The 15,503-nt window shown below is 46.7% G+C and overlaps 1 protein-coding gene across 1 annotated transcript in view; it reads left to right on the top strand.

Moving 5' to 3' along the window:
* Nucleotides 1–15,503, top strand: part of ERI3 (ERI1 exoribonuclease family member 3) — a 131,684-nt gene that overhangs the window by 37,090 nt on the left and 79,091 nt on the right. The window contains exon 6 of the mRNA XM_062497101.1: nucleotides 14,730–14,802. Within this exon, the coding sequence (XP_062353085.1) occupies nucleotides 14,730–14,802 (73 nt within the window). The remainder of the gene's footprint in view (nucleotides 1–14,729; nucleotides 14,803–15,503) is intronic.

Genomic DNA, 15,503 nt, shown 5'->3' with positions numbered 1-15,503 from the left:
GTATGTTCGGAGTTGAGAGCAGCAAGAAAGATCTGGTAACTGAAAGATAATGCAGTCATCTGCATTTAAAGCTAATAGAAAAATTCCTTTCCAACTAAGATTTTTGGATTAGCTTGGTGGGTGTTTTTTTAGTGGGGATCATTTTGCTGAACAAGCCTATGCTGTATCTCTTCACATGGTTACATTTGCTGAACAAAGAGTGTGGTGTGAACTGCAGTGAAGGGACGGGACTGAGTTTCCAGGGTCAGGAACCTTTTGAGTCAGCTTTGCTGATGGAGTTGTTCATGTAATTATACCCTAAAGTGCTTTGCCAGAGCTAAACAAGGGAGCCTTGCGAGCACTTACAGGGAATAGCACTGACCCCATTCACTTCTGCAACCCTGCAGTCCAGCTTTTTGTTTTTAAAGAAAATTATATCACTTATGCAAAAAAAGGTTTGGATTTTAAGATTCCTTCTCTGTACACTCTTATTTGAAGTGAATATGCCAGACTTGACTTTTGTTATCCTTGTGTACCGGTTACCCTGGCTTGACCCCTGTTCTTGTCTTTCTTTGAAATAATTGGTTGCTTGAGCTTCTGCAAGTTACATTGTCCTAGATGTCTGGGAATGCCTTTGGGTTAAGCTTTGGACATGAAATCTTTGCATAGGAATCATCATGCAATGGACTGTTCCTTATCTGGCACATCATAGCAAAGACATTTGTCATAGTCAGGACTGTAGTGGCTACAGGCTTATTGAGCTGTGGTGCCTGGTGCACTCTGGGGAGCAGGACTCTGCCACCTGGGATTTAAGAGTGGAAGTTGGAAGCTGTGTGAAAGATGCTGGAGAAACAAACAAATTTTCAGTGTAGGGGAGAATGAGACAAGCATTGCATCATGTGCTTTATTTCCAGCACTGAACCTTTGGGATGGAGTAATAAGTGGAGAAGGTATATTTTCTACCCCTGGGTAACTTAACTCAAGCTGTTTGGAAACAGTCACACTGAACTGGATGTAAATCAATGGTCTCAATGTCATCTGCTCATAGAGTAGGGAACCATAATTCCCTCTGCACCAGGAATCATTAGGGTGATTTCTGTGTACAGTGTTTTAGTGAATTCAGGCAAAATGGTTTCAAAATCAATGGATCTATAATGTGTCATTGGTAAAAAACACACCATAGTCTCCGTATGAGAGGGCTCTCTAATAGCAGTTCAGGATTGTGGTGATTCTGTGCCTTGGGGAGTCGAAAAACTGGTTGGCTTGGGACTGCAGAGGACAGTCACTGGAGGGTGTTTGCCATCTGAATTTTTGTGGCATGTGTGAAAAACAGGATAAGCTCCACAAAGTGTTCATTTTCTCTTAAAACAGCTTAATTTTTCAAGTATTAGACAGCTGTAGTGTTTCATGTGGGGTCTGAAATGTCAGCTGTCTTCCTTTGGATCCCAGCTCTTTTTGCTTCACAGCTGAAGCAAAGCAGTTGTGTGTTGGCGCCAGTGCTGCCCTCTCAGTGGCTTGGCTGGAAAAGATGTGCTTATGGCTCCTCTGCCTGGAGAGCTCTGCTTGAAGAATACTGCCAGCCTGGGAGCAGCATCTTTCCTCTTTCACTTGCTCTGTTGTGTGAGTCTATAGCTTTCTTGAAAATGTTTTATTTTGTTTGGATGGTTGTTTCCTGTTGGGAGCCATTTTCATGGATGGGTTCAATCCCTTTCCTCCTGGAGCTCTTGAATGGCAAAGACCTACTGGGCCATCTTGAGGTCATCCCTGGTATTTTCCCTCCAGCATATTCTCATGTGCCTTGTCCAGTGACAGTCTGTATCCTCAGGAGTGGATGACTGGGTGTGTGCAGGACTTGGGAGAGCAGCGGAGCTGCAGACTAACTTTTTGAGCTGAGTCCATTTCATGTTGGAGTCACTGTTTTGGTGTTTGGCCCAGGTGCTGCCATCAGCAGCCTTGCACCCCAAAGGTGATGCCATGTGCTCAGTCATTGATGTGGACCGAGTGTTAGCAATGATGTGAGGCATATGGAGGTGGTGGTAGAAGAAAGCAGAATAGAGAAGTCTGTGGGAAGAAGACAGAGGAAGCAGGGTCATGTCCTCCTGGAAGGGTTGTGTCCAGGAAGCTCATGCTGCCCGAGACTTCATCCTGTCTTGGTCCTACCAGTTTTGCCTCTCTTGGAGCAAGGATTTCTCCTCCTCTCTGCCTGGCACCTACACCCTGCGACACCCTTCTTTTTTCCTCCATAGGTGCCTCTTGGTCATCTCTAATTTTCCTTTCTTCAGTTTTTCCATCTGAATGTTGAACCAGGTCTCACTGTTGACTGTTGGCCAGCATGCCCAGGGTGCCTGGGCACTGGCTGAGTTCAGTTCCTCATCCCTGCCTGGAGTCACATCTGTCCTTGCAAGCCAGGTGGATGGAGTAGCTGGTGGGAGGTTGCCAAGACCTCTCCTCCAACTCACAATGCTCCCAGCTCTGAAGAGAATTTTTACATTTTATGGACCATTTAGCTTCCCAATGGTGATCCTAATTCTTCACAGCATGTGTATGCCATTTCTTGATTATTAAAAGGACCCCTGAAAAGGAGCTGACCTGTAAGTCAGAGCTCTTCCATGGAGTTAATTGCAGGAAGATTTTCCTTAGACTGTGAAACTTAATATTTCCAAACTCTCTCTATGCTAAGAGGGTGAATTAATACCCAGATTTCCCCATGGTTGCAGAGACTAGCCCTTGTGCACCATCAGTAAGCAGGCACAGGAAGAAAACTTATGCTGGGAGTAGTTCAGACTTGCAATTGCTCTGGAGGAATTGATTTCTGGAGGAAGTCTGGAGGAAACTTGATTTCTGTGCAGAACTCAAGAGGGCTTTAAAGGTTGTCTGGCCAGGTGTCTCAGTCTTTCATTCTATATCCTTACTTTGTGTGACACTTCAGGTGCCAAAGTAGCCTCCATTCCTTGGGGCCCCAAGCAAGCATGTTTACTGGGAAAGGAGTGATTACGTTGGACTGACTGACAGGTCAGCCAAAGGTTGGATGGATGGACTGGGGTGGTTCAAGCAGGGAGGGAAGTTCTTTGTCAAGTCACTGTGCTGTGTATGAGAAAACAGAGGCAGCAAGGCATTAGACTGTATTTCAGGTGTGAGGAAGCTGCTGAGGTCCCTTGGCATTGTGAAATGCCAAGTGAAATGTTACCTCCATGTGGAGCACAGCAGTGTGTTGGAATTAATGAGTCTGGTGTAGGAAAAGCACATGTGAACAGTCTGGAGAGTCAATGTGTGAGGGTGATAGGCAGGGATTTGTCATCAGGATTGCTGTGTTTGGGAAGCACTTTCTAATGGCAAGACCACATGAAAAGAAATTTGGACTTGCAAGGAGAGCACTAACAGTCATCAATTGCCAAAGTTGTTTTGGGTTTGCAGCAGGCCTGAAGCAAATTGCTGGCTTAAGGGGCTCTAAGCACCTGGGTCTTGCACTGGATTTACAGGTAAGGTGAAATTGAGAATGGGCTAAGTAATTAATTCCTCTTCCTGTGACCAGGATGGGAGGTGATTCTGACTTGCCACTTCTCAGAAGTTGCTTCAGAAGCTGGTAAGGACTCTGGTTGTGAAACCCAGGAAGCAAAGAGGATCCCTGGGTGCCTGACAATTCCTTTCCTCTGTTGGTTCTTTCTTGCAGGCAGCCTCGGGCTGTCTGTCTCTTTGTTAAGAGAGTGACAGCAATGTGACACCGTGAAAATAATTACTAACAAATCACGGTGGTGACTGCAAACAGCTCGCTGTCTTCAGAGGCATGTCAGGGAGCATTAGAGCAGGGCCGTGGGAGCAGCAGAGCGGCTAGGGGCTCTTTCTCTGCTCTAGGCTGAGGGAAGATCTTTGGAGACCTTTGGCGCCTGCCACCCCCACATCATTCCTTCCTCGTTGGCTCTTTCTTTCCTCCCTTCCCTGCTTTTGCCGTCAATAATTAAGCCCATTAATTGGACAGTGAGTTTAGAAAAGCTGCTAATGGTAAGACAGGGCTTCTGCCTTCCCTGGATTCAGCAACCAGACACAGAAGAATGAAAAATTCTGGAGAGGTATCATGGGCAGAAGCACATCCAAGCAGTGTTTTCCACCTTGCAGCTCTCGTGTTGCCCTGGGCAGTAATGTTTATTAGCAGCGTGCCCCTGGGAATTCATGGGCTGCTGGTACAGTTGGAGAATGGCCCATGTCCTTGTCTTCAGGAACCTTCAGTCTCGGTGAATCTGAGATAGGTTTGTATTTGTGCAGAGCATCACAGCAAATGTGCAGTTACCTGGCATGTCCAGGAAAAAAGTGGGCAGAAGAATGAGGATGTTTCAGAATATGGTTGAGATGGTGCCAAATCAGTGTGACTGAAGCTGCAGGTGAAGGCAATCCTTTAGGGAATAAGGAGTGAACAGGTCACATGTGAGGAAGGTGACTGGTACCAAATAGAGCAGCTGGGGGAGTTTCTGCAGGGATGAGCCCCTGTGGCTGTGTTGGAGTGGAGACCCTTCTGCAGGTCTGCACAGAGTCTGAGGGAAGCTCTCTCTAAAGCCTCTTGTTATATTGATGTAAAGCTCCCTCCAAAGGGCGGGTCTAGCAGAGATACTGATAGGAAGCTGGAAGGCAGCTGCTGGCTGAAGTGTCTTTCAGCAGCATTGATAATCAAACCCCTAGGCAAGCTTTGAGAGGGAGCTCACAGCCTCCCCTCCCCTCTTGTTCCTGATGGTATTTCATGCACCAGTTTGAGAACGGGTCTTGCCGTTCGGCAGGGCTGTAAGGGGAGGCAGAAGGTGCAGATGGGGAGCCTGCTCCCAGGCACCTGCTCTACTATGCAGCCTTTATTCCCATTCCCTTAGTTACTAAAGTGATTTTCCTGACTGTCAGATCTGTAAATAATGTTCCTGGCGTATCTAGCTGGATGCAGAGTGGCAATGGATGGGGGAGGGCTGGCGCTGAGGGTGGCCGTAACAGCCCCTCTCCCCAGCTCATACAATATTTATGCAGGGCTGGGAGTCGGCGGCACTGACCTCTGGGTCGTGCTGTTAAACAGCTCCCGCAGCCCCTGCATCCTAATTGCTGCACTTGTCCTTTGCTCTGGAGGATTCACTGCTCCTTCTCTCTAGCGAAGCAAATACTAATGGCAGCTTGTGCTTGGAGGTGGGAGCGGTCTCTTCCCCACAAGGAAAAGACAAACTTGTTTTCCCCTGTGCGTATGTAATTTGCACAGAAACCTGTGCTCTGACCAGTGCTGACAGCATGAGAACCCATGAAGCTGCTGTGTGTGCAGTTTTGGGTTCTGTATCATAAGAGGGCACAGGAAGGCAGTTTACCCCATTCCACTGGCTCCTATTAGGATTTCTCTCTTCCCTTTAGTGGGGAGTGGGAAGAAGAAGCAATCTCAGAAGTCAGTTGAGAGAATAGAACTGGGTGATGTGGTGCCAGAGGAAGACAGAGATGATGCCAGGAAATAAGAGGGGCTCAAACAGAATGGCATCTTTTCTTGTAGATAAATGGTCTGCTTCTGTGAGTGGAAAGAGAGGTGATGCAGAAGGCTGGAGACTCCTGTGGATGAGGGGCTCTTCCCCTTGGGAGTGGTACAACCATGGCTGAAGGTGGAGACAGACCTGGCAGACAGGGATTTTCAGCTGATTTGAGTGGTTCAAGAAAGCCCAAAACACAAAATTTTTGATTGCTAGAGCTGCCATGGCTTTCCCCCATGCCTTTTGGCCAGGCTCTGTCCTGCTTGGGGCTTCACGTCAGGTGTCTGCAAGTCCAGTGACCTGACTGACCACCCACATCCCTTATCCTGCCTTCCTGGGCTGGCAGGTCCCCTCTGTGACTGGAAAAGTGCTGTTTAGACTGGAGACTAATGGCCTTTAAGTGACATGATTGTATTATGTTAAGCGTCTATAGGCTTTACCATTAGGCACTAAACAGTTGATGACTCACAGCAGAGAAGCCCTTGTCCTGAAGAGTTTATATGCTAAATGGTTCAGACAGGCAAGGCTTGGAAGAGGCAAGGTTTCCTCCTGCCTGTCGGAGAGCAGATCTAAGGAAGACCTGGGACAGGACATGTCTTCTTGATTTAGAGGAGCGTCTTGGCTGTAGGTCTTGCATGTTCAGGTTTCCTGAGGAGAAATATTTCTGCAATGAGATTTGTACAGTTGGAGGAAAATCATATTTAATTTTAGCTACGTTTTTGTGCTTGTTATGGTTTTGAGGGGGCTTAGATACGATGTGTTATGGGTACATCCATTTTATCAGATATATTTCCTATTATGCAGTGTGTAATTACAGTGTTCTGCAGCAGGAGTCTGAATGCTTCCTCTTAAAGCAGCTAGTATGCAGAGAACCAGGCGATTACTAAATTAGTGTCTGTATGAAAGACTTATTAACAGACCATATAGACAGAGAAGGAGCACATGCTCTGTGTAATCAGGCTCTGCTGAAGCATGATTCACAGAATAATTTAAACAGAGATTTCTAATCCTACCACCTGTTCAAAGCAGTGCTAACTTGAAACTTAGATTGGATTGCTCCGAATCTCCTCCAGATGAGTTTGAATGTCTCCAGGGGAGGAGATTTTGCCACCACTCTGTTCCAGTGCTTTATTACCTGCATGGTGAAGAGTTTTTCCTGTTGACAAATTGGACATTCACCTGCTGCAGCCTGCTGTAGTGGTCATGATGCATGACTTTCACTGAGAACACAATATTCAATCTTGTACACTCCTCTTCATAAGGTGCTGTATAATGTCATGTTTAGTAAGCAGACAGACTCTCACACCAATTTTTATGTGTAAAAATCTGCTTTTAGGGGTTTTTCATAGGGTCAGGTTCCCAAGGGTGGGAAGGCGACCTGAGCCTTGGAGACTTTGCAGTTTCTCTTTTCTTGGGAGCAGTGTCATGCATTTCTGATATCAAAAGGAAGTCCACCTAGTTGTTCTCCATGTCTGGAAGGGATGGTGAGAGCATTTGCTCTACCCCTCCACCAATCTGGAGTGGTGCAAATCTTCTGCCTGCTGCATTTCTAATCTCAGCTGAACTGTGGAGCCAGCAAGATTTGGTTTCCTGCGTGGTAATTAAGTACTTCTTTAAAAATCAAGAAGCTCAGTTCTGATCCTATTATTCCCAGCTGTTTACAAACTCCAGGTAGAGTTACTCTAGATTTACTCCCACATGCCTAGCAGCAGAATCAGGCCCAGTAAATAGAGCTGTGAATCTTTTTAAGAGAAGCTGTTAAGAAGCAGCACATAGATTTATTGTAGCATCATGTGTGTGCAATTGTTGATGAACATCTTCTGTTGGAGCCTGAATACCTGCTGTGTTACAGCCTTGCTTTTAATGTTGAGATAGCATCTCTGCCAGCATCTCACTGATGCACAGACAGATACCCATAAAAGGGCCAGATATCACTTAGTGTTAAATGCCTTCATGATTCATTAAGGTTGATGGCAGTGGAAGGCACACACTGCTTTGCAGGACGAGCAAGTCATGAGCCACTTGCCCTATGTGCTTTTTGTGGCAGAATTATGTCCCTAGTGTATACATTGCTCTGGCTGCAAAAGGCTAACACCCTTTTCCATTCACCTGCTAGCATCTTGGAAAGCAAGAGTCTTGAGGTTCTCTCAACTTTCTTAGTACCCAGCAAAAATGTAGAGAATAAGGATCACGCCGTTAGCATGTGATGGGTGTTCAGATATTTCAGACAATGCTGCTAAGAGTCCTGAGTGTTAAGGCTTGCAGCTTGCCTTTTAGGCTAGGCTTCCTAGGCAGGAATTTGTCTGGTAGAGAGAGAACGCAGCTTTGTCCAGAATTGGCATCACAGAAAAAGGAAGAAGATCTGAAAGTGCCAGGTATTAGCCTTGCTGCTTAGCCTGTGTTTTTGGCCTCATTACACTAATCCAATTAAAGATTGATGGGAAAAGAACGCACACTCTAGTGAAGGGGTTTGTGTAGCAACTGTCTTTCTTCCTGGGCATCTGGAGTGGCCTAAGTTACGTTGTGCATCACCACACCTCCTCGGGCCCTGCAGACCCACTGGTGCCTCCATGTGCCATGGTGTGTGCTCTTCCTGCATCATATCTTTCTTATTACTAATGGAGCATGGATGCATTTTAGCTGCTGGTCAGCCCTCATTAATATCCAGAGATGACAGGTTGACATTTGTAAAGAAGACTTGCATTGACCTTCATGTTGTGCATCGGTGCGGTTGCCATACAGTGCCCTGTGCTGGATGCTTCTCCCTGTGCTGCCTCGGGAATGCATTTGTGTTAGCAAAGAGACCGATAGCTCTGTAACCCTTTGCTGCTGTCAGGAATGCAGGCAGTGTGTTTGGATGTCTCTGCATCCCTCTGCCCATTCCAGGACTGGTTGCTGTAGAGCCTCCATCCATCACAGTGAACAAGACTGGAGGGTGTTGGGTAGCACTTGTGGCTACTTGTGGAGGTTTGTTATTTGGATACTGGGGCATTAATGAAAGACAGCTTTATGCCAATAGCAATGACCCGTCTTCTTCCTTTTCCTGGCTCTGGTCTGGGGAAGCAACAGAAGAAAAGGCTGTGCTGCCCAAGCATCCTGAGTGCTGTCAGTTGCCTGTCTCTCCCCCAGCCCACACCATCCCGGCTTGAGGGCTGCTGCAGCCTGCTCAACAATGACATTTATTAACAGAGGGGGCTTTGAAAAAAGGCAGGCTGCTCCTGCAAAGGCTTCTTGCTGTAACTCTGTCTCCTCTCACCAGCCCGTCTGAGGCAATGGCTGCTGGTGTTGAAATTCATTAGTGTTACCTGACAGGCGATGGAGGTTTGCTCTGTCTGTTCCCACTTCCCTGCTCTCATGTCCCTGCTTCATGCATGCTGATATTTAAAGCTGATGTGTGGCTCATAGGCTTGTTGCAGTGTGACAAGTCTGGGGGTGGTTGAGAGAACTGAGAGGGTGGAAGGAAAGCAAAGAGGGAGGGAGATAGGACGTGTCTCAGGGTTTCTGTGAAAGCCCAGGGCTTTTCAGGCCCTCTCCAGATGTACTGTCTTTCCACAGCCACTGCTTGTGAATTTTAAGTACAGCCATGCAGGCTGTTTGTCCTGCACTGATGAGGGGCAGAAAGAGATGGCACTGTGTGTGCTTGGTGAGAGTGGGGTGCAGTCACCTGGCAAAGGCTTATCCGGTGGAAGGCAAGAGCAGGTGGGCTCCTCTGGCCTCTTGGCTGGTCTGTGGGGCTGACAAGTATGTGAGTGGGGAACCAGAGGTCTGGCACAGGGTTTGTCCTTCACTTTGGACAGAAGCCTGTTTGCACTGAGTGGCAAAGTGACTCCAGCACTGAGGAGGAGACATCTCCCTACCAAAGCTTTTGATTACACAGGAAGGTTGCCCCAGTCTAACCTGAATTACTGGGATGAGGGAATTGGGGTTTGGGGATTTTTGTGGACATGTATGTCAGCATGCTTTGGTTTTTGTAGGCTGCAGTGTGGCTTGGGCTCTTCTTTGTGCCTTGGTCATTCTGCTGTGTGCAGGTACTGTGACATTGCCCTGACAGAGGCCTCCTGGTCTGGTACTGTGGTTTTGGCAGCCTGCAGCTGCGTCTTTGGGAGGGTATGGATCTACCTAAACTGCTTTGAATTCCTAGCTTGGCCCCCTCTCATGTAAGTGCAGATTAAGTGCAGACAGATGCAGCTTTGCCTGTTGTGGTGCCATTTCTCTGCTAAATCAGTTCAGGTGTCTTAGCATAGGATGTTATTCCCTTGCTGTCTTGCACTGTTGGGAGAGGACACCTAAGCTTTCCTCTTGGCTGGGCAGATATGCCACTCTACATAAAACCAGAGCAGCACCTCTGAGCAGTGTGGTCCAGAATGTTGACCAGCCTTGCTTTGAATGAAGGGGCCCAGCTGAGGTGGTTTGACAGCTCCTCTCTTTCACCATGATACCGTTGTGTGCTTCATCATCCAAGCAGCTTCCTTCTTCAGTGAAGGATTTCCAGGGCAGGAGCCTGCCAGTGCTCTCCTTTGCAGCCCAATGCACAGGTGTTGGCCAGGACACAATTAAAATGTTCTGCATCTCTTACAATGCAAGGTCTCCAGGGAATGGATTTTTTTTGGAAGGTTAAAATCAGGTCTATAAACCCCAAGATTTAATGTCCCTTTATCTTCCCATAGAGGAACTTGTTCTTTCAACTGCCTCGATATCAATACACCCTGTGTATAGCAAGTGGCCCAATTTCTTTGTCTCCTGACATCCTGAACCCAGAAGCAGATGGACGTTAACCAGCTCTGATTAGTTGGGAGAATCAAGCATTAATTTTTTATACGCCAGAACCACCTGAGTGACGGAAATCAATTATGGCTGCCCCTCCCCCTTCCATATTAATGTGTTGGCTCTGAGCAGAGATGGAGGGACCTGTTGAAATGAGAAACCCCTATTTCTTCGTTTGACCCTCTAGATAATTAGGGTTAAATAGATATGCTATCACACCAGTGACACATTTTATCTGCCTCTGTTTGTACAAGAGGATACAATAGTGGAGGGAAGGACCAATTTGTGCCCTGCTTTAGCTAACCAGACTGAGATAAAAGGTGTCACTAGTATGATAACGTTCTTGCCTCATGCTCCTTTATTGTTGCTCGATTTGCCTTTTTTTTTAAATCGTGTTCTTTTTCTTTCAGTTCCCTTGGTCATATTTTAACTCCATGCCATCGCATAATGACGCCCTGCTAAATGTGTGTGGAGATAGGCAACTCTGGCTGACAGCCTTCCCTGATAACCGAATTCCAGCCCATCCATCACTAGGCTGCTCTCCCTAACTTAAGGAAAGTGATAACTAAAGCAAGGCCGTTTATCACTGCCGAGCTGTGTGCTTCTTGCTGCCTTGGAGAGAGCTAGCTTCAACAACAGAAATGCAGCCATGTCACCTCACCTCCTATTTGCATCCTGTTCGTCTCCAGGGCCCATTTACCCTGCAGGGTAGTAAAGTGAGGCTGGATGGAAATCTAAGCCTGGGGTGGTGTAAGCTCTCTGGAAATGGTGCAGGGTTGCTACTGCTGGCCATGATCTAAGAAGGACTTAGACTTGCTTAGCTAGTGGAGGTGAGTATGCTACCTGATGTCACTTGCTCTTCTGCCCAAAAGGGGATCTGCGTTTGGGAGCAGGCAGAAGTTACAGGCTCCCATCTCTGCTTCTGGGAGGACAGAGCACCAGAGCTGCATTGGAGGCTGGAAAATTCCACAGCCGTTTTCAAGTTTCTCTATATTGAATGCAGTTTGGCTGATGGGGTGGTATTTGAAAGCCAGCTTCCTTTCCAAGGAGTGAGATCTTCAGTGTTTGGGAAGCCAGTTAGACCTCATTCAAAAACTGGAAGGATCATGGGATGTTGAATGCAGCAAAATGTGCCATCATTTTTCTTCTCCCTTATCTGAGGGAGGGCCAAATCCTGAGCTCTCTGCTAAAGCAAAGCTGCCATCAGTGAACAAGTTTGGCTCTGGCAAGAGCAAGAAGCCGTACTGAGCATAAAAGCTTATTTGTCAATTAAGTGAATGCTCAAGCGAATGATGGCTCTCATAATTAGACATACTTCCTTACAGGCCATGGCACTTCTGTTCTGCAGGACAGCCACAGATAGGGCTTATTCAGTCCAGCCTGGAAAAGACGATAGAGAAACTCCTGCCTGGTCACCAGGCTGAAGAGTGGGGGAACCACTGCAGGTGACAGTCTTGGAGCTGGGGAAAAGATTTTGCAGGACTATTTTCCTCCCTGTGGAAACCTGGGTTCTGTATAGCAAAAGGCCCTGGTTCCCTGTGCCATATTCAGAGATGGAATTGAGTATTCATGTAGTGCTGCATATTCATACTAGACCACACCCATGGAGCAATCCTTTGCTAATCCGTGCTCAGTGGCTGTGTTCTCGGTGGCCTGGAGCCACCACTACTGTATCTTCCACCTCAGGGATAGACTTCTGTTTTGGTCTGTGCTGCTGACAGCCTGCCCAGGTTATAATGTGAGTGTTGATCTCCTGGTGGTTGAAAAACTTGAAGCCCCTCTGCTGCTGACAAGAAATGAGGGGAGCACAAGCTTAGAGGGGGAGGGGGAATGTCCTGAGGTCACACAGCTTCACAGGCAGTTTCTGGGGTTGTTACTTGTTTGCAAAAATGTGTCATTTATTTAGTTGACATATTTATTTGGAGCATTTATTTTCTCCAATTAAAATCCCACTGTCCAGCGCCCAGGGCGCACTGCCATCAGTCTCAGGGTGAAAATAGAGCCAGACTTTCCAGTTTGCTGGACCTTTTGGTCCCACAGGGATGGCAGTGCTTTAGATGTCATTTGTTGCACTGGGTGGTTTGCTGTCAATTCCTGTGGTTAACAAGAACAATGCTGCTCTCACTTCTTCTGGGCCCTATCCAGATGTTAGGTAAATTGATAATTTTTCTTCTAACTGGAGCTGGGCTGAGACCTGTATTAATGAAAGCCTCTTGGGTTTGGAGGAGAAACTAATTTTTTGTAACATACCTTCTGCTAACTTCTGTCATCATCCTCACTAGCTAAATGTGAGCAGACTGAAAGAGGTTGGGCTAATCAAATGCCTTTATTTAGACCAGTTGTTTGTTTTAAATGGTTCCTTTTCTTGTGATCTTTCTTGATATGTGCACCAGCAAAAAGCAGCTTTTCTGGAAAAAGAGCTTTCTCAGCATGCTGCTTGGGGTTGGTCGGGTCTGTTCAACTAAGGGGTGTCATGGACATCTGTGTAATGGCTGTAAAATGCATGGGCCAGGCTGCTGTTTGTGTGGCAGTGTGCAACTGTGAGGAGTGACTCCAGGTGCTTTATTTTAGCACGATGGCATTGGATGAGCTGTGCCCAAGGATGGACTGTGCTGTCAACTTGCACTACTTGCCCTGCAAAACACAGTGGCCCTGCTCCTTGCAAGGTCATTCTTTTGAAGCCTTCCTGCTTTCAAATAGATTCCTCTGGATGTTCTTATTCAAATCTGTTTGTATGACTTAAATGATTGGTCCTAAATCATCACTTGTACATCTTCTCAGGACCAAGCATTTGACTTTGGCACAGGAAGTCTATTACTTTCTTAGCCTAGCAGGGCAAAGGTAGTACACACGTGAGTGTATGCTGGCTTTGTTGGCCACATATTCCCAGGAGATTTCTCTGGATATGTTTCCCAGCTTCCTTCCTTTTCTTTGCATAGAAATGGAGGAGTCACCAAGACCAGACTGCTCTGGTACTGCACTGGGTCTCACATTATCTGCAAGTGCATTATCTGTTACTCCTTCATCTCCTTACTCATATTGCTCCTTTATCTCCTTACTTGGGAGAATGTCTGAAGAGATGCTTCCCTGTTCACCAAAGGGTTTGGAGCTGGGCTGACCGTTCAGGTACTGCCTGGGATACTGGTAACACCTTGGGGTGTTTACCTTGTATCAACTTCTCACCAGAGCTTGTTTCTGTATTTCAGTCTTGAGTCTGAAGACCAGTCTGGACTACTCACTCTTTCCTTCTTGGAGAGCAAGAGAAGACTTTGCCCTTGACATGGTGGTCTGTGTTTGGATGTTTGAGCAGCTGATGCTGGCACTTATAGCTCTTCCTCCTCCCCACTCTCCTCCTACAACCCCCATGTACCAGAGGAAGTTGGAAAATTCCCCACCCTATCTGTTTGCAAAAGCTGATTTCTGGGGTTGTGACTTTTAACATGCACAAACAGCGCTAATTTAGTCATTTATTTAGTTGACATATTTATTTGGGATGTTCCTTTGCTTCACTTAAAGATCCTGTGACCAGTGCCCCAGGCATGATCAACAGTATGTGAATGAACAAGATCCATCAATTACTCTTGATCAGATCAAAGTGGCCAGGAAGTACTCACATAACTCATGTCCCTGAACAGGCTTGGCTGGAGCCACACAATTTGCAACTCAGTGTTCCCCAGCTGAGGGGCACATCCTCTCTCCCCCACAAATACAGCAGGATTGGCACAGTGTGGGAGAAGCAGGTTTCCTGAGGTGCTGCTGTCCCTTCAGGCAATCCACCTCCCTTACTGGTGCTGTTTTATTTTGAACCCTATTCCATCAGTTTGCTGTAGGAAGGGAGAGGTTCAATGTGTGCTCACAGCTCTGGCTCCTATGCTCACATCCCTAGTGAGACAGTGGTGAAGCAGGGATTCACCTTGTATCTTCAGAGTTGTGTCTGCTCTCTTTCCGAGCACCTGCTTGGAAAACAGCCTCTGCTTTCTTAGCCCTACAGCTCTGCTATCCAAAAAATTAATGCTTTGGTGCCTCCTTCCCTCCTTCATATCTCTTTTGATGTTTTAACCATAAAGGCCAAATGGGGAAGCACCAGGGCATGACAGGTGAATTGTCAGTCCTTCTGTCTGCCCTGTAAGCTGCTGGCAGAGCAGGATGGTTTTGCAGGGATTTGTGATGGGTTTGCTTAGCCAAGGACAGCCTGGATACTCCAGTTGTGTTTGTGTGTTAGCCAGTGTGGAGAAGAGTTGAGTGCTGCACTTGTACACACAACTGTTCAAAATGTTTAGCCTAAAAGGTTTCAGCAGCCTGGATGTGCCTGGATGTATGTAAGTCTTAAGCCAAGTTGTACTCTCATGAGATTTTTTGCCAAGAGCTATGGTGTTTCTGATGTGCAGCATGATGTTACAGCAGACTTGAGAGTCTTTTCCATCTCTGAATGAAATGCACTTAGGAAAACAGAGTTTGTGTTGTCAAGACACTGATTGAATCAAACTTGCTCTCTCTTCTCTCTTACAGGTTACCAGGACAATGCCAGTACTTAGGGCTGCCGGTTGCTGATTACTTCAAACAGTGGATTAATCTGAAAAAGGTACTTCTGTGCAAACTGCCATGGTCCCTATCTCCCTGTCTCCCTCCTCCCCTTGTCCTTCACTTTTCCTCTTTAAGGAGGTGTCTAATAACTACTGCTGTTTTGCATTGAAATGAGTTATTTTCTCAGAAGCTGGGCTGAGCTGAGTCCTCCAGCTCCCTATTGTATCTCCTCTAATAGAGTCTTACTGTACTTGATGGGATGTGTTCTGCAGCTGGGGAGAATTCCCATTGTGGCAGGCACAGTGCAATGTCTCTGCATAATATTGGGACTCTGTGAGACCCCTTTTCAGTGAAGGTTGTGTTGTCACCAGTACTGCTGACTTTGTTTTGTTTTGCAGCCATATAGGGCTCCTAGGAGCATGGTTCCCATCCGATGAAATTCCAGTTAATAAATGTGGAAATACTCCAATACAAAAATCATCATTTCTCTTTGTGGTGTGAGGAAAGGGAGCTGTCTCAGCAGCAAATCCACCTAAGAGATCAGTAATCACTTTGCTAAGCAAATTACCTTGGACTGAGTAGTGTCTGGTGCCTTGTCTTTTGCTCCATGCCTTCACTGGGTGGTTAAGAAGCAGCATGCTGTGCATCCACAAGGACTCCTGGCACAGCTGCTTCATCTGCATAGAAAAACGTGGTGATGCCATATGGCACAAACCAAAGTGGAAAGAAAAGAACAAGTGTGATTACAAGCAGGAGCAG

The sequence above is a fragment of the Cinclus cinclus genome, chromosome 8 (genome assembly GCF_963662255.1).
Source record: "Cinclus cinclus chromosome 8, bCinCin1.1, whole genome shotgun sequence".
Lineage (NCBI taxonomy): Eukaryota > Metazoa > Chordata > Aves > Passeriformes > Cinclidae > Cinclus > Cinclus cinclus.
The sequence above is the reverse complement of the archived record's forward strand: the minus strand, read 5'-3'. Positions and strand labels throughout refer to the sequence as shown.